Source organism: Oncorhynchus keta, unplaced genomic scaffold (genome assembly GCF_023373465.1).
Source record: "Oncorhynchus keta strain PuntledgeMale-10-30-2019 unplaced genomic scaffold, Oket_V2 Un_contig_20272_pilon_pilon, whole genome shotgun sequence".
NCBI classification, from domain to species: Eukaryota; Metazoa; Chordata; class Actinopteri; order Salmoniformes; family Salmonidae; genus Oncorhynchus; species Oncorhynchus keta.
Window position 1 is genome coordinate 1,751 of NW_026281915.1, and position 22,198 is coordinate 23,948.

General features: G+C 43.9%; 1 protein-coding gene across 1 annotated transcript in view; it reads left to right on the plus strand.

The window, feature by feature from the left end:
• Nucleotides 1-203: 203 nt before the first annotated feature.
• The window catches only part of LOC127920690 (DEP domain-containing mTOR-interacting protein-like), a gene marked incomplete at its 5' end in the record, with an annotated part of 60,954 nt that continues 38,959 nt past the window's right edge, over nt 204-22,198 (plus strand). Inside the window, 2 exons of the mRNA XM_052504747.1 lie at nt 204-382; nt 3,400-3,523. Coding sequence (XP_052360707.1) covers nt 204-382; nt 3,400-3,523 — 303 coding nt within the window. The remainder of the gene's footprint in view (nt 383-3,399; nt 3,524-22,198) is intronic.

The following is a 22,198-nucleotide window of genomic DNA, read 5'->3' on the forward strand; positions in this document are numbered from 1 at the left end:
TACAACACATGACGGAGAGAGAGAAGCTACACTACTGTATGTCAATAGCCTGACGTTGTGTTGTTCCACAGACGATGTAAGAATAGTCTACATTATTAGCTGTAGGCCTTATCTTTTCCTGAACATGTGTACTGTAGTTATAGGATAGAGGGGGAGAGGCTACAGTTTGTCAATAGCCTTACGTTGTGTTGTTCGTTCCACAGGCTGCGTCTCCATGAAGGGAAGGTGGTTAAGGACCGCAGGCATCACCTGAGGACGTATCCCAACTGCTTTGTGGCCAAGGAGCTGATCGACTGGCTGCTGGAGCACAAGGAGGCGTCAGACAGAGACACGGCCATCAGCATCATGCAGAAACTCCTGGATCAAAGCATTATCCATCACGGTAGGGCCTTCTGACATTTAAAAAAAATATATATTTATTTTACCTTTATTTAACCAGGCAAGTCAGTTAAGAACAAGTTCTTATTTTCAATGACGGCCTGGGAACAGTGTGTTAACTGCCTGTTCAGGAGCAGAACGACAGATTTTATACCTTGTCAGCTCGGGGATTTGAACTTGCAACCTTCCGGTTACTAGTCCAACGCTCTAACCACTAGGCTACGCTGCCGCCCCCCAGACACGTCTGGGCTGTGTTCATTAGGAACCAAATGGAAGTAAATGGACTGAAACGGGGAGAGATTTCCTGGACCTGTCCAATAAGAAATGCTCATTTTTCGTTTTCCATTGCTGAGCATTTGGTGATGGTGTGCCCTAATTAATACTCCTCTGAGATTGGGGGTTTTCTGGGAACAGACAGATCCTGCTTCTCTACAGTCTTCAAATACAATTGTATTCAGCACATGCGCCTTACAGAGAAATGTTTACTTACGAGCCCCGAACCAACAATGCAGTTTAAAAAAAAATACAGATAAGAAATAAAAGTAACAAGTAATTAAAGAGCAGCAGTAAAATAACAAACCTGCTTCTCTACAGTCTTCTGACATGACTTCTACCTGGTTGTCATTCATCAGGGCACTCAGCAGAATGTTCTGCATCAGGTTGTTTTTCTGTATGCTGACAGTCCCTGCCTGTTTCAAATGTGGTTTTGTTTTGTTTTTCTGTATCCTGACAGTCCCTGCCTGTTTCAAATGTGGTTTTGTTTTGTTTTTCTGTATGCTGATAGTCCTGCCTGTTTCAAATGTGGTTTTGTTTTGTTTTTCTGTATGCTGATAGTCCCTGCCTGTTTCAAATGTGGTTTTGTTTTGTTTTTCTGTATGCTGATAGTCCCTGCCTGTTTCAAATGTGGTTTTGTTTTGTTTTTCTGTATGCTGATAGTCCCTGCCTGTTTCAAATGTGGTTTTGTTTTGTTTTTCTGTATGCTGATAGTCCCTGCCTGTTTCAAAATGCTGACAGTCCCTGCCTGTTTTTGTTTTTCTGTATGCTGACAGTCCCTGCCTGTTTCAAATGTGGTTTTGTTTTTCTGTAAAGTCCCTGCCTGTTTTGGTTTTGTTTTGTTTTTCTGTATGCTGATAGTCCCTGCCTGTTTCAAATGTGTTTTGTTTTGTTTTTCTGTATGCTGATAGTCCCTGCCTGTTTCAAATGTGGTTTTGTTTAGTTTTCTGTATGCTTTGCCTGTTTCAAACGTGGTTTTGTTTTTTTCTGTATGCTAGTCCCTGCCTGTTTCAAACGTGGTTTTGTTTTTTTCTGTATGCTGACAGTCCCTGCCTGTTTCAAATGTGGTTTTGTTTTGTTTTTTCTGTATGCTGATAGTCCCTGCCTGTTTCAAACGTGGTTTTGTTTTGTTTTTCTGTATGCTGATAGTCCCTGCCTGTTTCAAATGTGGTTTTGTTTTGTTTTCTGTATGCTGATAGTCCCTGCCTGTTTCAAACGTGGTTTTGTTTTTCTGTATGCTGACAGTCCCTGCCTGTTTCAAATGTGGTTTTGTTTTGTTTTTCTGTATGCTGATAGTCCCTGCCTGTTTCAAATGTGGTTTTGTTTAGTACCTAATGTTCTTCCATTTTAATGTAAAGAGATGAATCCTCTGTCTGTCTCCTCTCTGTCTCTCTCTCCTCTCTCTCTCTAGTTGGTTGTCTTTCTCTCTCTAGTTGGTTGTCTTTCTCTCTCTAGTTGGTTGTCTTTCTCTCAGCCAGTCTGGATGTAGCCTAGCACAACGATATCTTGTTGAAGGTTCATGTGTGTGTGTGTGTGTGTGTGTGTGTGTGTGTGTGTGTGTGTGTGTGTCAAGGATACACCATGTGTAGCTGCTGTCTGATGACCTATGAGTTTCCAGAAAGCGGAGTAGCTAACATAACACTTTAAACTCAGACCTCACCACTCAAAGAACAGCAAAGTGCTTCATTTGGCAAATTTCGTTCACTTCAGAGGATTGACAGGCTCTGGGTTGTCGATACTTAATGGCATTATTAACTACGAAGCTTTCAGGTAAACTCGCCTCTGTTTAGTGGGCTGTCAGTGTGGGGGGGAAAGAGGAGGCCATTAGCAGTTGGCTAACTCAGCTCTGTTTAGTGGGGGGAAAAGAGGAGGCCATTAGCAGTTAGCTAACACAGCTCTGTTTAGTGGGCTGTTAGTGTGGGTGGAAAGAGGAGGCCATTAGCAGTTAGCTAACTCAGCTCAGTTTAGTGGGCTGTTAGTGTGGGTGGAAAGAGGCCAGGCAGTTAGCTAACTCAGCTCTGTTTAGTGGGCTGTTAGTGTGGGGGAAAAGAAGGCCATTAGCAGTTAGCTAACTCAGCTCAGTTTAGTGGGCTGTTAGTGTGGGGGAAAAGAGGAGGCCATTAGCAGTTAGCTAACTCAGCTCTGTTTCGTGGGCTGTTAGTGTGGGGGAAAAGAGGCCATTAGCAGTTAGCTAACTCAGCTCTGTTTAGTGGGCTGTTAGTGTGGGGGAAAAGAGGCCATTAGCAGTTAGCTAACACAGCTCTGTTTAGTGGGCTGTTAGTGTGGGGGAAAAGAGTAGGCCATTAGCAGTTAGCTAACTCAGCTCAGTTTAGTGGGCTGTTAGTGTGGGGGGAAAAGAGTAGGCCATTAGCAGTTAGCTAACTCAGCTCAGTTTAGTGGGCTGTTAGTGTGGGGAAAAGAGGAGGCCATTAGCAGTTAGCTAACTCAGCTCTGTTTCGTGGGCTGTTAGTGTGGGGGAAAAGAGGCCATTAGCAGTTAGCTAACTCAGCTCTGTTTAGTGGGCTGTTAGTGTGGGGGAAAAGAGGCCATTAGCAGTTAGCTAACACAGCTCTGTTTAGTGGGCTGTTAGTGTGGGGAAAAGAGGGGTTAGCTAAAAGAGGAGGCCATTAGCAGTTAGCTAACTCAGCTCTGTTTAGTGGGCTGTCAGTGTGGGGGTGAGGGGGGAATATGACGCAATTATCAGTTCATTAAATGTAAACAAACATTGTTCCTCTTTTTGTGTTGCAGTTTGTGACGAACACAAGGAGTTCAAAGACATGAAACTGTTCTATCGCTTCAGGAAAGACGACGGGACGTTTCCACTGGACAACGAAGCCAAGGTCTTCATGAGGGGACAACGGATATATGAAAAGTAGGTTATCAATTCAATGAACCCAGAGTGGCTTTTTGTTCTGTTGATGGGAGGGAGAAATGTTATCCAGGGGGAAAAACCAAGTAAAAAGCTTTCTCATTACAGCGAGTTCTTACTTGTTATATACAATCAATTGAATATGTTCTGAACAGTATTATTTTTAGGGTGTAGGCATCCTGTTTGTGTTGTTACCAGTCTAGTACATGGTGTTGTTCAGCAGGCAGGCCAGAGTGGTTAGAGTCTAATAGTTTCCATAGAAACCCCCTCCTCAACCAGATAGATCTCGTTCAGTCACTCTGCCAGCTATAGTCATCTGTCTCTGTCTCTCTGTCTCTCTGTCTGGTACAGACAACTAGCTATGAAGGATAAATACTGGAGTTTTGGTGCAGGTACAGACAACTAGCACAAAAATAATAGTGCGATTATTTTCAAAACAATTCGATATAATATTTCATCAAATGAATAATATCACTAAATCAAACCCCAGTCGCCAAGGGGATGAGTGGTCTGAAGTTGGCTGCATTACTGCTAGACCAGACTCCAGGACATTAGCAAGGGGGATGAGTGGTCTGGCGTTGGCTGCATTACTGCCAGACCAGACTCCAGGACATTAGCAAGGGGGATGAGTAGTCTGGAGTTGGCTGCATTACTGCTAGACCAGACTCCAGGACATTAGCAAGGGGGATGAGTGAGTGGTCTGGCGTTGGCTGCCATTATTGCCAGACCAGACTCCAGGACATTAGCAAGGGGGATGAGTTGGCTGCATTACTGCTAGACCAGACTCCAGGACATTAACAAGGGGATGAGTTGGCTGCATTACTGCTAGACCAGACTCCAGGACATTAACAAGGGGGATGAGTTGGCTGCATTACTGCTAGATCAGACTCCAGGACATTAACAAGGGGGATGAGCTGGCTGCATCACTGCTAGACCAGACTCCAGGACATTAACAAGGGGGATGAGTAGTCTGGAGTTGGCTGCATTACTGCTAGACCAGACTCCAGGACATTAGCAAGGGGATGAATGGTCTGGCGTTGGCTGCATTACTGCTAGACCAGACTCCAGGACATTAACAAGGGGGATGAGTAGTCTGGAGTTGGCTGCATTACTGCTAGACCAGACTCCAGGACATTAGCAAGGGGATGAGTGGTCTGGCGTTGGCTGCCATGACTGCTAGACCAGACTCCAGGGCATTAGCAAGGGGGATGAGTTGGCTGCATTACTGCTAGACCAGACTCCAGGACATTAACAAGGGGGATGAGTGGTCTGGCATTGGCTGCCATGACTGCTAGACCAGACTCCAGGACATTAGCAAGGGGATGAATGGTCTGGCGTTGGCTGCATTACTGCTAGACCAGACTCCAGGACATTAACAAGGGGATGAGTGGTCTGGCGTTGGCTGCATTACTGCTGCCAGACCAGACCAGACTCCAGGGCATTAGCATTAGCAAGGGGATGAGTGGTCTGGCGTTGGCTGCCATTACTGCCAGACCAGACTCCAGGACATTAGCAAGGGGATGAGTTGGCTGCATTACTGCTAGACCAGACTCCAGGACATTAACAAGGGGGGGACATTACTGCTAGACCAGACTCCAGGACATGAGTGGTCTGGCGTTGGCTGCCATGATGCTGACCTCAAAGTAATTCACCAGACTGAGACCAGGGCATTAGCAACCTGGCCAAGGGGATGAGTTGGCTGCATCACTCAAATGTAGTAAGGTTAGGGAGGTAGACCAGACTAGCAGATTAACAGGAGTGATAGACAGATGATGATGTCTAGCAGATACTGGGGTGCAAAGAGCAAAAGGTAAATGCTTTGTTACAATGTGTTAACTGACAACTTAAATACTACTCATGACAGAGACAGTATGTTGAAATTCACCCTCAGGCATCTTGTATTGGCTGCTACTACCTAACTTACTACGCAGTAAGAATGCAAGTGTCTCTCTCTTAGTTTTTCTTTATTTAAGGCGAGCCCCTCTTCTGTCTGCTCAGGCTGGCCTCCCTTCCCCCTCTCTCCTCAGGCTGGCCTCAGGCCCTGCTGGCCTCCCTGCCCCCTCTCCTCAGGCTGGCCTCCCTGCCTCCTCTCTCTCAGGCTGGCCTCCTGCCTCCTCTCTCCTCAGGCTGGCCTCCCTGCCCCCTCTCCTCAGGCTGGCCTCCCTGCCCCCCCCTCAGGCTGGCCTCTGCCCCTCCTGCCCCGTCAGGCTGGCCTCCCTGCCCCCTCTGTAGGCCTCCTCGGGCTGGCCTCCCTGTGCCCCTGATGTGCTGTCTCCTGGGGGCTGGCCTCCCTGCCCCCTCTCTCCTCCCGGGCTGGCCTCCCTGCCCCCTCCTAAATACTCCCTCTGGCAGCCTCCCTGCCCCCTCTCTCCTCGGGCTGGCCTCCCTCTCCCTCAGGCTGGCCTCCCTGCCCCCTCTCTTCGGGCTGGCCTCCCTGCCTCGGGCTGGCCCCCTGCCCCCTCTCTCCTCGGGCTGGCCTGCCCTGCCCCTCTCTCCTCGGGCTGGCCTCCCTGCCCCCTCCTTTGGCCTCCCTGCCCCCTCTTCGGGCTGGCCTCCCTGCCCCTGTCTCCTCGGGCTGGCCTCCCTGGCCTCCCCCCCTCTCTCCTCAGGCTGGGCTCTCCCGGGCTGGCCTCCCCCTCTCTCCTCAGGCTGGCCTCCCCTGCCTCCCCCCCCTCTCCTCAGGCTGGGCCCCTCTCTCCTCAGGCTGGCCTCCCTGCCCCTCTCCTTATGATGGTGCTGTGCTTTCATTACATTTTCAATTCAGATTGAATTTCACTAGGACATCATGACGTCCACCATTATGTTGTAAATTACACTTGTTATTGTAGTTTTACACGCCTGCAGAATGTAGGTCTGTGCCTCTCTAGTTCGGTAATACTCTGTGACTGTATCTGTGTTGTAGCTATCTGCCAGCTCCACAGCAACCTTCTTTGTGCCAGCTCCTGCTCCAGCCCCTGTGGTGGTTGAGCCAGCCTCCCCTGAGGTGTGTGTGTGTGTGTGTGTGTGGCGTAACAGGAAGACAGGCAGGGCCAGTGTTAGGGTGTATTTATGTAGTCACCATGGTAGAGGGACACACAGCCTGGTTTAGTGGAAGTATGCAGGCTACACTTCATCAGACTAGAGACTCAAACAAGCACAGCTACAAACAAACTACCTGTGTGTCCTGGAATCCCAGGCCAAGTTCCCAGTACAGGAAGAGCTGTTGTGTGGTTGTGCACAGTCTCGAAACAACGGGGGGAAAAGTCCCAGGGACAATCTCAAGGCGATATTTAACTTCATGGTTTGACTATTGTCTTCCTGCCTGACCAACCAGAGTGAAGATAAACTTCAGTTCCTGGTTGTCTGGTAAATGGGCCTGTAGTGTTTAGAGGGTGGTGAAGGAACCCTTTTTTTTTTAGAGAATCAACAAAGCGAACCTTTCCTTCTCACAACGAGCAGGGTGGCCTCGGCCCTGAGCCCAGACCTGTGTGGTGTTAATGGTGGCGACTACGTCCTCGTTCCTCCTTCACAAGCAGTTCAACCATAATGCTTCCACTTGTCTCATTTGAAGGAGTTGGGAAGTCTACAGTGGTAATTAAACATGGGGAAGTCTACAGTGGTAATTAAACATGGGGAAGTCTACAGTGGTGATTAAACATGGGGAAGTCTACAGTGGTAATTAAACATGGGGAAGTCTACAGTGGTAATTAAACATGGGGAAGTCTACAGTGGTGATTAAACATGGGGAAGTCTACAGTGGTAATTAAACATGGGGAAGTCTACAGTGGTAATTAAACATGGGGAAGTCTACAGTGGTAATTAAACATGGGGGAAGTCTACAGTGGTAATTAAACATGGGGAAGTCTACAGTGGTAATTAAACATGGGGAAGTCTACAGTGGTAATTAAACATGGGGAAGTCTACAGTGGTGATTTGGGGAAGTCTACAGTGGTAATTAAACATGGGGAAGTCTACAGTGGTAATTAAACATGGGGAAGTCTACAGTGGTAATTAAACATGGGGAAGTCTACAGTGGTAATTAAACATGGGGAAGTCTACAGTGGTAATTAAACATGGGGAAGTCTACAGTGGTAATTAAACTGGGGAAGTCTACAGTGGTAATTAAACATGGGGGAAGTCTACAGTGGTAATTAAACATGGGGAAGTCTACAGTGGTCCTAAACATGGGGGGAAGTCTACAGTGGTAATTAAACATGGGGAAGTCTACAGTGGTAATTAAACATGGGGGAAGTCTACAGTGGTAATTAAACATGTTGGGGAAGTCTACAGTGGTAATTAAACATGGGGAAGTCTACAGTGGTAATTAAACATGGGGAAGTCTACAGTGGTAATTAAACATGGGGAAGTCTACAGTGGTAATTAAACATGGGGAAGTCTACAGTGGTAATTAAACATGGGGAAGTCTACAGTGGTGATTAAACATGGGGAAGTCTACAGTGGTGATTAAACATGGGGAAGTCTACAGTGGTAATTAAACATGGGGAAGTCTACAGTGGTAATTAAACATGGGGAAGTCTACAGTGGTAATTAAACATGGGGGAAGTCTACAGTGGTAATTAAACATGGGGAAGTCTACAGTGGTAATTAAACATGGGGAAGTCTACAGTGGTAATTAAACATGGGGAAGTCTACAGTGGTAATTAAACATGGGGAAGTCTACAGTGGTAATTAAACATGGGGGAAGTCTACAGTGGTAATTAAACATGGGGAAGTCTACAGTGGTAATTAGACATGGGGAAGTCTACAGTGGTAATTAGACATGGGGAAGTCTACAGTGGTAATTAGACATGGGGAAGTCTACAGTGGTAATTAAACAGGGAAGTCTACAGTGGTAATTAAACAGGGAAGTCTACAGTGGTAATTAAACAGGGAAGTCTACAGTGGTAATTAAACATGGGGAAGTCTACAGTGGTGATTAAACAGGGAAGTCTACAGTGGTAATTAAACAGGGAAGTCTACAGTGGTAATTAAACAGGGAAGTCTACAGTGGTAATTAAACAGGGAAGTCTACAGTGGTAATTAAACATGGGGAAGTCTACAGTGGTAATTAAACATGGGGAAGTCTACAGTGGTGATTAAGTCTACAGTGGTGGGGAAGTCTACAGTGGTAATTAAACATGGGGAAGTCTACAGTGGTAATTAAACAGTGGTGATTAAACATGGGGAAGTCTACAGTGGTAATTAAACATGGGGAAGTCTACAGTGGTAATTAAACATGGGGAAGTCTACAGTGGTGATTAAACATGGGGGAAGTCTACAGTGGTAATTAAACATGGGGAAGTCTACAGTGGTAATTAGACATGGGGGAAGTCTACAGTGGTAATTAAACATGGGGGAAGTCTACAGTGGTAATTAAACACGGAAGTCTACAGTGGTAATTAAACATGGGGGAAGTCTACAGTGGTGATTAAACATGGGGAAGTCTACAGTGGTGATTAAACGGGGAAGTCTACAGTGGTAATTAAACATGGGGAAGTCTACAGTGGTAATTAAACATGGGGAAGTCTACAGTGGTAATTAAACATGGGGAAGTCTACAGTGGTAATTAAACATGGGGAAGTCTACAGTGGTAATTAAACATGGGGAAGTCTACAGTGGTAATTAAACATGGGGAAGTCTACAGTGGTGATTAAACATGGGGAAGTCTACAGTGGTGATTAAACATGGGGAAGTCTACAGTGGTGATTAAACATGGGGAAGTCTACAGTGGTGATTAAACATGGGGGAAGTCTACAGTGGTAATTAAACATGGGGAAGTCTACAGTGGTAATTAAACATGGGGAAGTCTACAGTGGTAATTAAACATGGGGAAGTCTACAGTGGTAATTAAACATGGGGAAGTCTACAGTGGTAATTAAACATGGGGAAGTCTACAGTGGTAATTAAACATGGGGAAGTCTACAGTGGTAATTAAACATGGGGGAAGTCTACAGTGGTAATTAAACATGGGGAAGTCTACAGTGGTAATTAAACATGGGGAAGTCTACAGTGGTAATTAAACATGGGGAAGTCTACAGTGGTAATTAAACATGGGGGAAGTCTACAGTGGTAATTAAACATGGGAAGTCTACAGTGGTAATTAAACATGGGGGAAGTCTACAGTGGTAATTAAACATGGGGAAGTCTACAGTGGTAATTAAACATGGGGAAGTCTACAGTGGTAATTAAACATGGGGAAGTCTACAGTGGTAATTAAACATGGGGAAGTCTACAGTGGTAATTAAACATGGGGAAGTCTACAGTGGTAATTAAACATGGGGAAGTCTACAGTGGTAATTAAACAGGGAAGTCTACAGTGGTAATTAAACAGGGAAGTCTACAGTGGTAATTAAACATGGGGAAGTCTACAGTGGTAATTAAACATGGGGAAGTCTACAGTGGTAATTAAACATGGGGAAGTCTACAGTGGTGATTAAACATGGGGAAGTCTACAGTGGTAATTAAACATGGGGAAGTCTACAGTGGTAATTAAACATGGGGAAGTCTACAGTGGTGATTAAACATGGGGAAGTCTACAGTGGTAATTAAACATGGGGAAGTCTACAGTGGTAATTAAACATGGGGGAAGTCTACAGTGATAATTAAACAGGGAAGTCTACAGTGGTAATTAAACATGGGGAAGTCTACAGTGGTAATTAAACATGGGGGAAGTCTACAGTGGTAATTAAACATGGGGAAGTCTACAGTGGTAATTAAACATGGGGAAGTCTACAGTGGTAATTAAACATGGGGGAAGTCTACAGTGGTAATTAAACATGGGGGAAGTCTACAGTGGTAATTAAACATGGGGGAAGTCTACAGTGGTAATTAAACATGGGGAAGTCTACAGTGGTAATTAAACATGGGGAAGTCTACAGTGGTAATTAAACATGGGGAAGTCTACAGTGGTAATTAAACATGGGGGAAGTCTACAGTGGTAATTAAACATGGGGGAAGTCTACAGTGGTAATTAAACATGGGGAAGTCTACAGTGGTAATTAAACATGGGGAAGTCTACAGTGGTAATTAAACATGGGGAAGTCTACAGTGGTAATTAACATGGGGAAGTCTACAGTGGTAATTAAACATGGGGAAGTCTACAGTGGTAATTAAACATGGGGGAAGTCTACAGTGGTAATTAAACATGGGGGAAGTCTACAGTGGTAATTAAACAGGGAAGTCTACAGTGGTAATTAAACATGGGGAAGTCTACAGTGGTAATTAAACATGGGGGAAGTCTACAGTGGTAATTAAACATGGGGGAAGTCTACAGTGGTAATTAAACATGGGGAAGTCTACAGTGGTAATTAAACATGGGGGAAGTCTACAGTGGTAATTAAACATGGGGGAAGTCTACAGTGGTAATTAAACATGGGGAAGTCTACAGTGGTAATTAAACATGGGGAAGTCTACAGTGGTAATTAAACATGGGAAGTCTACAGTGGTAATTAAACAGTGGGGAAGTCTACAGTGGTAATTAAACATGGGGGAAGTCTACAGTGGTAATTAAACATGGGGAAGTCTACAGTGGTAATTAAACATGGGGGAAGTCTACAGTGGTAATTAAACATGGGGAAGTCTACAGTGGTAATTAGACAGGGAAGTCTACAGTGGTAATTAAACATGGGGGAAGTCTACAGTGGTAATTAAACAGGGAAGTCTACAGTGGTAATTAAACAGGGGGAAGTCTACAGTGGTAATTAAACATGGGGAAGTCTACAGTGGTAATTAAACAGGGAAGTCTACAGTGGTAATTAAACAGGGAAGTCTACAGTGGTAATTAAACAGGGAAGTCTACAGTGGTAATTAAACAGGGAAGTCTACAGTGGTAATTAAACAGGGAAGTCTACAGTGGTAATTAAACATGGGGAAGTCTACAGTGGTAATTAAACAGGGAAGTCTACAGTGGTAATTAAACATGGGGGAAGTCTACAGTGGTAATTAAACAGGGAAGTCTACAGTGGTAATTAAACATGGGGGAAGTCTACAGTGGTAATTAAACATGGGGGAAGTCTACAGTGGTAATTAAACAGGGAAGTCTACAGTGGTAATTAAACATGGGGGAAGTCTACAGTGGTAATTAAACATGGGGAAGTCTACAGTGGTAATTAAACATGGGGAAGTCTACAGTGGTAATTAAACATGGGGGAAGTCTACAGTGGTAATTAAACATGGGGAAGTCTACAGTGGTAATTAAACATGGGGAAGTCTACAGTGGTAATTAAACATGGGGAAGTCTACAGTGGTAATTAAACATGGGGGAAGTCTACAGTGGTAATTAAACATGGGGAAGTCTACAGTGGTAATTAAACATGGGGAAGTCTACAGTGGTAATTAAACAGTACTACAGGGAAGTCTACAGTGGTAATTAAACATGGGGGAAGTCTACAGTGGTAATTAAACATGGGGAAGTCTACAGTGGTAATTAAACAGTGGGGAAGTCTACAGTGGTAATTAAACATGGGGAAGTCTACAGTGGTAATTAAACATGGGGAAGTCTACAGTGGTAATTAAACATGGGGAAGTCTACAGTGGTAATTAAACATGGGGAAGTCTACAGTGGTAATTAAACAGGGAAGTCTACAGTGGTAATTAAACAGGGGAAGTCTACAGTGGTAATTAAACAGGAAGTCTACAGTGGTAATTAAACAGGGAAGTCTACAGTGGTAATTAAACAGGGAAGTCTACAGTGGTAATTAAACATGGGGAAGTCTACAGTGGTAATTAAACAGGGAAGTCTACAGTGGTAATTAAACATGATCCCTACAGTGGGGAAGTCTACAGTGGTAATTAAACATGGGGGAAGTCTACAGTGGTTTTTAAACAGTGTGTAATTAAACAGGGGAAGTCTACAGTGTATACATAACATCCCACAGTGTAAGAGCCCCTCTGCCTACAGCGATCAGGACTCCTGTCCCAGGCGTTGTCCTGTATTCATGTATGCTGTTATGTGTTGTCTCATGGCCGTCGCTGTCTAACTGCCCGCTTGGGGTGAATACAGTGTATTGAATGTGGACAGGCTTTTCTGTGGACCATTCAGTAGTGTAATCCTGCTGTGCCCTGATTTTAGTTTTCTATCTTGGTACCAGCCGGGTCAAATGCTGCTTCTACTTACTGTTCTGTTGATAAGAAATACAAATAATTGTTTTGAAGGATGGAGCTCAGACCTTGACAACATGATTCAGGCACTCGTTTTCCCTTTTAATATATACGGCACACGTTTTGTTTTCTAACCGTCGTTCTAAGTCGATAATGATTTATATATTCTGTGTTACTGATTCTTAGAAATAACTTGACCTATAGTCTATCTTTGTGAATTATTATTATTATGATAAACTCAAAGATGAACAACTGCGTTCATTTTGAACAACAGGTTTGAAACTTCTTACAAACACGGCTCAAGAAATCATAAAGTAACAATGTGAAGGGTTTTAATACAAACTAATGCTATTATGAATCCTCCCACACACTGCTGATCTGCAGTGATTGGACCAGAGCCAGTTGGGCAGGACTAAAGCTGACGGTCTGCCAGTCACAGGAGACCGTGTTGGTACCCTAAACAGCACCCTATCCCCTACACAGTGCACTACTTCTGACCATAGCTCTAAGGGCCCTAGATAGGAATACACCCTTGTAGAGTGGCCAAAACATTAGGAACACCTGCTCTTTCCATGACGGACTGACCAGGTGAAAGATATGATCCCTTATTGATGTCACTTTGTTTAATCCACTTCAATCAGTGTAGATGAAGGGGAGGAGACGGGTTAAAGAAGGGTTTTAAGATACTTGAGACATGGATTGTGTGTCATTCAGAGGGTGAAAGGGCAAGACAAAAGACCAACGTTCCTTTGAACAGGGAGTGGTAGTAGGTACCAGGCACGTCAAGAACTGCAACGCTTATCACACTCAACAGTTTCCTTTCTCTATCAAGAATGGTCCACCACCCAAATGACATCCAGGCCGCTTGACACAACTGTGGGAAGCATTGGAGTCAACATGGAGTCAACATGGAGTCAACATGGAGTCAACATGGAGTCAACATGGAGTCAACATGGAGTCAACATGGAGTCAATATGGTGTCACACCTTGTAGAGTCAACATGGAGTCAACATGGAGTCAACATGCTTTCAATTGTAGAGTCAACATGGAGTGCTTTCAACACCTTGTAGAGTCAACATGGAGTCAACATGTAGTGCTTTCAATATGTAGAGTCAACATGTAGTGCTTTCTACACCTTTGTAGAGTCAACATGGAGTGCTTTCTACACCTTGTAGAGTCAACATGGAGTCAACATGGAGTCAACAGTCAACATGGAGTGCTTTCTACACCTTGTAGAGAGTGCTTTCTACACCTTGTCAAGAGTCAACATGGAGTCAACATGGAGTCAACATGGAGTGCTTTCTACACCTTGTAGAGTCAACATGGAGTGCTTTCTACACCTTGTAGAGTCAACATGGAGTGCTTTCTACACCTTGTAGAGTCAACATGTAGTGCTTTCTACACCTTGTAGAGTCAACATGGAGTCAACATGGAGTGCTTTCTACACCTTGTAGAGTCAACATGGAGTGCTTTCAACACCTTGTAGAGTCAACACCTTGTAGAGTCAACATGTAGTGCTTTCTACACCTTGTAGAGTCAACATGGAGTGCTTTCAACACCTTGTAGAGTCAACATGGAGTGCTTTCAACACCTTGTAGAGTCAACATGGAGTCAACATGTAGTGCTTTCTACACCTTGTAGAGTCAACATGGAGTCAACATGTAGTGCTTTCTACACCTTGTAGAGTCAACATGGAGTGCTTTCAACACCTTGTAGAGTCAACATGGAGTCAACATGGAGTGCTTTCTACACCTTGTAGAGTCAACATGGAGTGCTTTCTACACCTTGTAGAGTCAACATGGAGTGCTTTCAACACCTTGTAGAGTCAACATGTAGTGCTTTCTACACCTTGTAGAGTCAACATGGAGTGCTTTCTACACCTTGTAGAGTCAACATGTAGTGCTTTCTACACCTTGTAGAGTCAACATGTAGTGCTTTCTACACCTTGTAGAGTCAACATGGAGTCAACATGGAGTCAACATGGAGTGCTTTCAACACCTTGTAGAGTCAACATGGAGTGCTTTCTACACCTTGTAGAGTCAACATGGAGTGCTTTCTACACCTTGTAGAGTCAACATGTAGTGCTTTCTACACCTTGTAGAGTCAACATGTAGTGCTTTCAACACCTTGTAGAGTCAACATGGAGTGCTTTCTACACCTTGTAGAGTCAACATGGAGTGCTTTCTACACCTTGTAGAGTCAACATGGAGTGCTTTCTACACCTTGTAGAGTCAACATGGAGTCAACATGTAGTGCTTTCAACACCTTGTAGAGTCAACATGTGGAGTGCTTTCTACACCTTGTAGAGTCAACATGGAGTGCTTTCAACACCTTGTAGAGTCAACATGGAGTGCTTTCTACACCTTGTAGAGTCAACATGGAGTGCTTTCTACACCTTGTAGAGTCAACATGGAGTCAACATGTAGTGCTTTCAACACCTTGTAGAGTCAACATGTAGTGCTTTCTACACCTTGTAGAGTCAACATGTAGTGCTTTCTACACCTTGTAGAGTCAACATGTAGTGCTTTCAACACCTTGTAGAGTCAACATGTAGTGCTTTCTACACCTTGTAGAGTCAACATGGAGTGCTTTCTACACCTTGTAGAGTCAACATGGAGTGCTTTCTACACCTTGTAGAGTCCCATGGAGTGCTTTCTACACCTTTTCTACACCTTGTAGCTTTCTACAGTCCCATGGAGTGCTTTCTACACCTTGTAGAGTCAACATGTAGTCAACATGGAGTGCTTTCTACACCTTGTAGAGTCCCGTGCCCTGAATCATTGAGGCTCTGGTTCTGATGGTAAGAAAGGGGATGCAACTCAATACTAGGAAGGTGTTCCTAATGTTTTGCACACTTGGTGTAGGTTGTCATTTGGGATGCAGAGTGTATGTAGGATGGAACAGGTTAAGTTCAGGACGTCCATTACCATGTGGTGCCTGTGGTAGCTTAACAACAGAGCACGTTTACTGTACATTAAAGGACAACTACGCCACTTTTAACATGTGGCTTGGTATTGTCAAGTATTTGGTGACCTACACAGGTTTTAGTGTAATTTTATGATTTCATGTCTGTCGATTTGCTTAGTGGTGAGCAATACCGGAAAGTGCTTCTCTGTGACGTTGTCGAGTAGGATCCCTGAGATGACGACTACAGGAAATGATTTACAGCGACCGATATGACCCGTCTGTAGTTGTCTGATCATCCATCAAATCAAATGTTATTGGTCACATACACATGGTTCATCATATTGGGCCTCCCTACCATATGTTGCTCTACTGGTCTTTGTCTAATAACACCTGGAAATATTTTAAATAGAACCTTTTTTTTGGTTCCAGGTAGAACTCTTTTTGGGTTCCATATAGAATCTTCTGTGGAAAGAGTTCTACATGGAACCCAAAAGGGTTCTTACCTGGAACCAAAAAAAGGTTCTCCTATGGGGTCACTAAAGAACCCTTTTAGGAACCCCTTTTTCTATGAGTGTAGGTTTTTGAGCGTCTATTTAAAATACTTCCAGGTGTTATTAGACAAAGAGGAGCAGAGCAACATATGGTAGGTAGGGAGGTCCAATATAATGAACCATGTGTCTTGATCTTTCAAAAAATGACAAAAACAAGGAATCATGCAGAATGGCTAACAAACGATAAAACATCAAATGTGGATCAAATCTTACAATAGTGGATGTATACGAACAGCATAACTGGTTCTAAAGTTGCAGAGTTGTCCCTTTTTAATGACTGGCCAGACCTGCCTAGGTGGTTTAGATCAGATGTGGATTTGTGCTGCGTTCCGAAAGGCACACTATTGCTTACCTTGGTCAAAAGTAGTGCACTATATAGGGAATAGGGTGCAATTTGGAATGTGTCCTGGGTGTGTGGGTCAGCTGTCGGCTTGGTAATCTTTCACATGTCAAGGGTCAAGACTAAAGTGAGGTTAATGGGTGGGTTAAAGTGAGGTTAATGGGTGGGTTAAAGTGAGGTTAATGTGAGGTTAATGGGTGGGTTAATGAGTGGGTTAAAGTGAGGTTAATGGGTGGGTTAAAGTGAGGTTAATGGGTGGGTTAAAGTGAGGTTAATGGGTGGGTTAAAGTGAGGTTAATGGGTGGGTTAATGTGAGGTTAATGGGTGGGTTAAAGTGAGGTTAATGGGTGGGTTAAAGTGAGGTTAATGGGTGGGTTAATGTGAGGTTAATGGGTGGGTTAAAGTGAGGTTAATGGGTGGGTTAAAGTGAGGTTAATGTGAGGTTAATGGGTGGGTTAATGTGAGGTTAATGGGTGGGTTAAAGTGAGGTTAATGGGTGGGTTAGTGTGAGGTTAATGGGTGGGTTAAAGTGAGGTTAATGGGTGGGTTAAAGTGAGGTTAATGGGTGGGTTAATGTGAGGTTAATGGGTGGGTTAATGTGAGGTTAATGGGTGGGTTAATGTGAGGTTAATGGGTGGGTTAAAGTGAGGTTAATGGGTGGGTTAATGTGAGGTTAATGGGTGGGTTAAAGTGAGGTTAATGGGTGGGTTAATGGGTGGGTTAATGTGAGGTTAATGGGTGGGTTAATGTGAGGTTAATGGGTGGGTTAATGTGAGGTTAATGGGTGGGTTAAAGTGAGGTTAATGGGTGGGTTAAAGTGAGGTTAATGGGTGGGTTAATGTGAGGTTAATGGGTGGGTTAGTGTGAGGTTAATGGGTGGGTTAATGTGAGGTTAATGGGTGGGTTAGGTTAATGGGTGAGGTTAATGTGAGGTTAATGGGTGGGTTAAGTGTGAGGTTAATGGGTGGGTTAATGTGAGGTTAATGGGTGGGTTAGTGTGAGGTTAATGGGTGGGTTAATGTGAGGTTAATGGGTGGGTTAATGTGAGGTTAATGGGTGGGTTAATGTGAGGTTAATGGGTGGGTTATGGGTGGGTGTGAGGTTAATGGGTGGGTTAGTGTGAGGTTAATGGGTGGGTTGAGGTTGTGAGGTTAATGGGTGGGTTAATGTGAGGTTAATGGGTGGGTTAATGTGAGGTTAATGGGTGGGTTAGTGTGAGGTTAATGGGTGGGTTAATGTGAGGTTAATGGGTGGGTTAGTGTGAGGTTAATGGGTGGGTTAGTGTGAGGTTAATGGGTGGGTTAAAGTGAGGTTAATGGGTGGGTTAGTGTGAGGTTAATGGGTGGGTTAATGTGAGGTTAATGGGTGGGTTAGTGTGAGGTTAATGGGTGGGTTAGTGTGAGGTTAATGGGTGGGTTAATGTGAGGTTAATGGGTGGGTTAATGTGAGGTTAATGGGTGGGTTAGTGTGAGGTTAATGGGTGGGTTAATGTGAGGTTAATGGGTGGGTTAGTTGAGGTTAGTGAGGGTGGTGAAACGTCAGACAGTTAACGTCATTGAGGTTCCCTATGGGAAAGAGGAATGAATCTGTGTTAAGAGAGAATCGGTGCCCGGTTATGTGGAGAACACAAGGTATACTGGGTTAGAGGTTAATGATGACGTGGTCTGTCTTTGTTCAGTGCAAGCAGTTACATGGGTACATTATAGTTTTAATGTCTTTGTCTCAGTGCAAGCAGTAACATGTACATTATAGTTTTCACTGTCTTTGTCTCAGTGCAAGCAGTAACATGTACATTATAGTTTTACTGTCTTTGTCTCAGTGTTAATGCAGTAACATGTACATTATAGTTTTACTGTCTTTGTCTCAGTGCCAAGCAGTAACATGTACATTATAGTTTTCACTGTCTTTGTCTCAGTGCCAAGCAGTAACATGTACATTATAGTTTTCACTGTCTTTGTCTCAGTGCAAGCAGTAACATGTACATTATAGTTTTCACTGTCTTTGTCTCAGTGCCAAGCAGTAACATGTACATTATAGTTTTCACTGCGTTGTTCATACCGTTTATTCCCATAGCTCCACCTGTTTACATGGGTTTGATATTTACTGTGTGTGGTGTGTGTGTGTGTGTGTGTGTGTGGGCCAAACATGGCATGTGTATTCTGTCTGTTGGGAGTCCACACTTGGGTTTCGGATATATATATTGTACCAGGGTCACTCAGTAGGAGGCTGCTGGGGTTAACTGACATCTATATTGTACCAGGGTCACTCAGTAGGAAGCTGCTGGGTTAAACTGACATCTATATTGTACCAGGGTCACTCAGTAGGAGGCTGTTGTGGTTAACTGACATCTATATTGTACCAGGGTCACTCAGTAGGAGGCTGCTGGGGTTAACTGACATCTATATTGTACCAGGGTCACTGGGTAGGAGGCTGCTGGGGTTAACTGACATCTATATTGTACCAGGGTCACTCAGTAGGAGGCTGCTGGGGTTAACTGACATCTATATTGTACCAGGGTCACTCAGTAGGAGGCTGCTGGTGTTAACTGACATCTATATTGTACCAGGGTCACTCAGTAGGAGGCTGCTGGGGTTAACTGACATCTATATTGTACCAGGGTCACTCAGTAGGAGGCTGCTGGGGGTTAACTGACATCTATATTGTACCAGGGTCACTCAGTAGGAGGCTGCTGGTGTTAATGTGACATCTATATTGTACCAGGGTCACTCAGTAGGAGGCTGCTGGGGTTAACTGACATCTATATTGTACCAGGGTCACTGGGTAGGAGGCTGCTGGGGTTAACTGAGGTCTATATTGTACCAGGGTCACTCAGTAGGAGGCTGCTGGGGTTAACTGACATCTATATTGTACCAGGGTCACTGGGTAGTGGAGGCTGCTGGGGTTAACTGACATCTATATTGTACCAGGGTTCACTCAGTAGGAGGCTGCTGGTGTTAACTGACATCTATATTGTACCAGGGTCACTCAGTAGGAGGCTGCTGGGGTTAACTGAGGTTATATTGTACCAGGGTCACTCAGTAGGAGGCTGCTGGGGTTAATGTGACATCTATATTGTACCAGGGTGGGTTAGTAGGAGGCTGCTGGGGTTAACTGACATATTATTGTACCAGGGTCACTCAGTAGGAGGCTGTAGGAGGCTGCTGGGGGGTTAACTGACATTTATATTGTACCAGGGTCACTCAGTAGGAGGCTGCTGGGTGGGTTAACTGACATCTATATTGTACCAGGGTCACTCAGTAGGTTAAGGCTGCTGGGGTTAGTGTGACATCTATATTGTACCAGGGTCACTCAGTAGGAGGCTGCTGGGGTTAACTGAGGTCTATATTGTACCAGGGTCACTCAGTAGGAGGCTGCTGGGTTAATGTGACATCTATATTGTACCAGGGTCACTCAGTAGGAGGCTGTGGGGTTAAACTGACATCTATATTGTACCAGGGTCACTCAGTAGGTTAATGGCTGCTGGGGTTAACTGACATCTATATTGTACCAGGGTCACTCAGTAGGAAGCTGCTGGGGTTAAGTGACATCTATATTGTACCAGGGTAACTCAGTAGGAGGCTGCTGGGGGGTTAACTGACATCTATATTGTATGGGTCACTCAGTAGGAGGCTGCTGGGGTTAACTGACATCTATATTGTACCAGGGTCACTCAGTAGGAGGCTGCTGGGGTTAACTGACATCTATATTGTACCAGGGTCACTCAGTAGGAGGCTGGGGGGTTAATGACAGGTCTATATTGTACCAGGGTCACTCAGTAGGAGGCTGGGGGGTTAACTGACATCTATATTGTACCAGGGTCACTCAGTAGGAGGCTGGGGGGTTAACTGACATCTATATTGTACCAGGGTCACTCAGTAGGAGGCTGCTGGGGTTAACTGACATCTATATTGTACCAGGGTCACTCAGTAGGAGGCTGTTGGGGTTAACTGACATCTATATTGTACCAGGGTCACTCAGTAGGAGGCTGCTGGGGTTAACTGACATCTATATTGTACCAGGGTCACTCAGTAGGAGGCTGCTGGGTTAACTGACATCTATATTGTACCAGGGTAACTCAGTAGGAGGCTGTTGGGGTTAACTGAACTTGTTGACCTTAAGTCCTAGTGCTCTTCCTGGAAGTTCATCTTTATAAATAGCACAGGGGTGGCCAAGTAGTCTGTCTAAAACAGGTGTGTTATAAACCTGTCCTTCTCAACACATCGTATAAAGTAGTCTGTCTAAAACAACAGGTGTTATAAACCTGTCCTTCTCAACACGTCGTATAAAGTAGTCTGTCTAAAACAACAGGTGTTATAAACCTGTCCTTCTCAACACATCGTATAAAGTAGTCTGTCTAAAACAACAGGTGTGTTATAAACCTGTCCTTCTCAACACATCGTATAAAGTAGTCTGTCTAAAACAACAGGTGTTATAAACCTGTCCTTCTCAACACATCGTATAAAGTAGTCTGTCTAAAACAACAGGTGTGTTATAAACCTGTCCTTCTCAACACATCGTATAAAGTAGTCTGTCTAAAACAACAGGTGTGTTATAAACCTGTCCTTCTCAACACATCGTATAAAGTAGTCTGTCTAAAACAACAGGTGTTATAAACCTGTCCTTCTCAACACATCGTATAAAGTAGTCTGTCTAAAACAACAGGTGTTATAAACCTGTCCTTCTCAACACATCGTATAAAGTAGTCTGTCTAAAACAACATGTGTGTTAAACCTGTCCTTCTCAACACATCGTATAAAGTAGTCTGTCTAAAACAACAGGTGTGTTATAAACCTGTCCTTCTCAACACATCGTATAAAGTAGTCTGTCTAAAAAACAGGTGTTATAAACCTGTCCTTCTCAACACATCGTATAAAGTAGTCTGTCTAAAACAACAGGTGTTATAAACCTGTCCTTCTCAACACATCGTATAAAGTAGTCTGTCTAAAACAACAGGTGTTATAAACCTGTCATTATCAACACATCATATAAAGTAGTCTGTCTAAAACAACAGGTGTTATAAACCTGTCCTTCTCAACACATCGTATAAAGTAGTCTGTCTAAAACAACAGGTGTGTTATAAACCTGTCCTTCTCAACACATCGTATAAAGTAGTCTGTCTAAAACAACAGGTGTGTTATAAACCTGTCCTTCTCAACACATCGTATAAAGTAGTCTGTCTAAAACAACAGGTGTTATAAACCTGTCCTTCTCAACACATCGTATAAAGTAGTCTGTCTAAAACAACAGGTGTGTTAAACCTGTCCTTCTCAACACATCGTATAAAGTAGTCTGTCTAAAACAACAGGTGTGTTATAAACCTGTCCTTCTCAACACATCGTATAAAGTAGTCTGTCTAAAACAACAGGTGTGTTATAAACCTGTCCTTCTCAACACATCGTATAAAGTAGTCTGTCTAAAACAACAGGTGTGTTAAACCTGTCCTTCTCAACACATCGTATAAAGTAGTCTGTCTAAAACAACAGGTGTGTTAAACCTGTCCTTCTCAACACATCGTATAAAGTAGTCTGTCTAAAACAACAGGTGTTATAAACCTGTCCTTCTCAACACATCGTATAAAGTAGTCTGTCTAAAACAACAGGTGTTATAAACCTGTCCTTCTCAACACATCGTATAAAGTAGTCTGTCTAAAACAACAGGTGTTATAAACCTGTCCTTCTCAACACATCGTATAAAGTAGTCTGTCTAAAACAACAGGTGTTATAAACCTGTCCTTCTCAACACATCGTATAAAGTAGTCTGTCTAAAACAACAGGTGTGTTAAACCTGTCCTTCTCAACACAT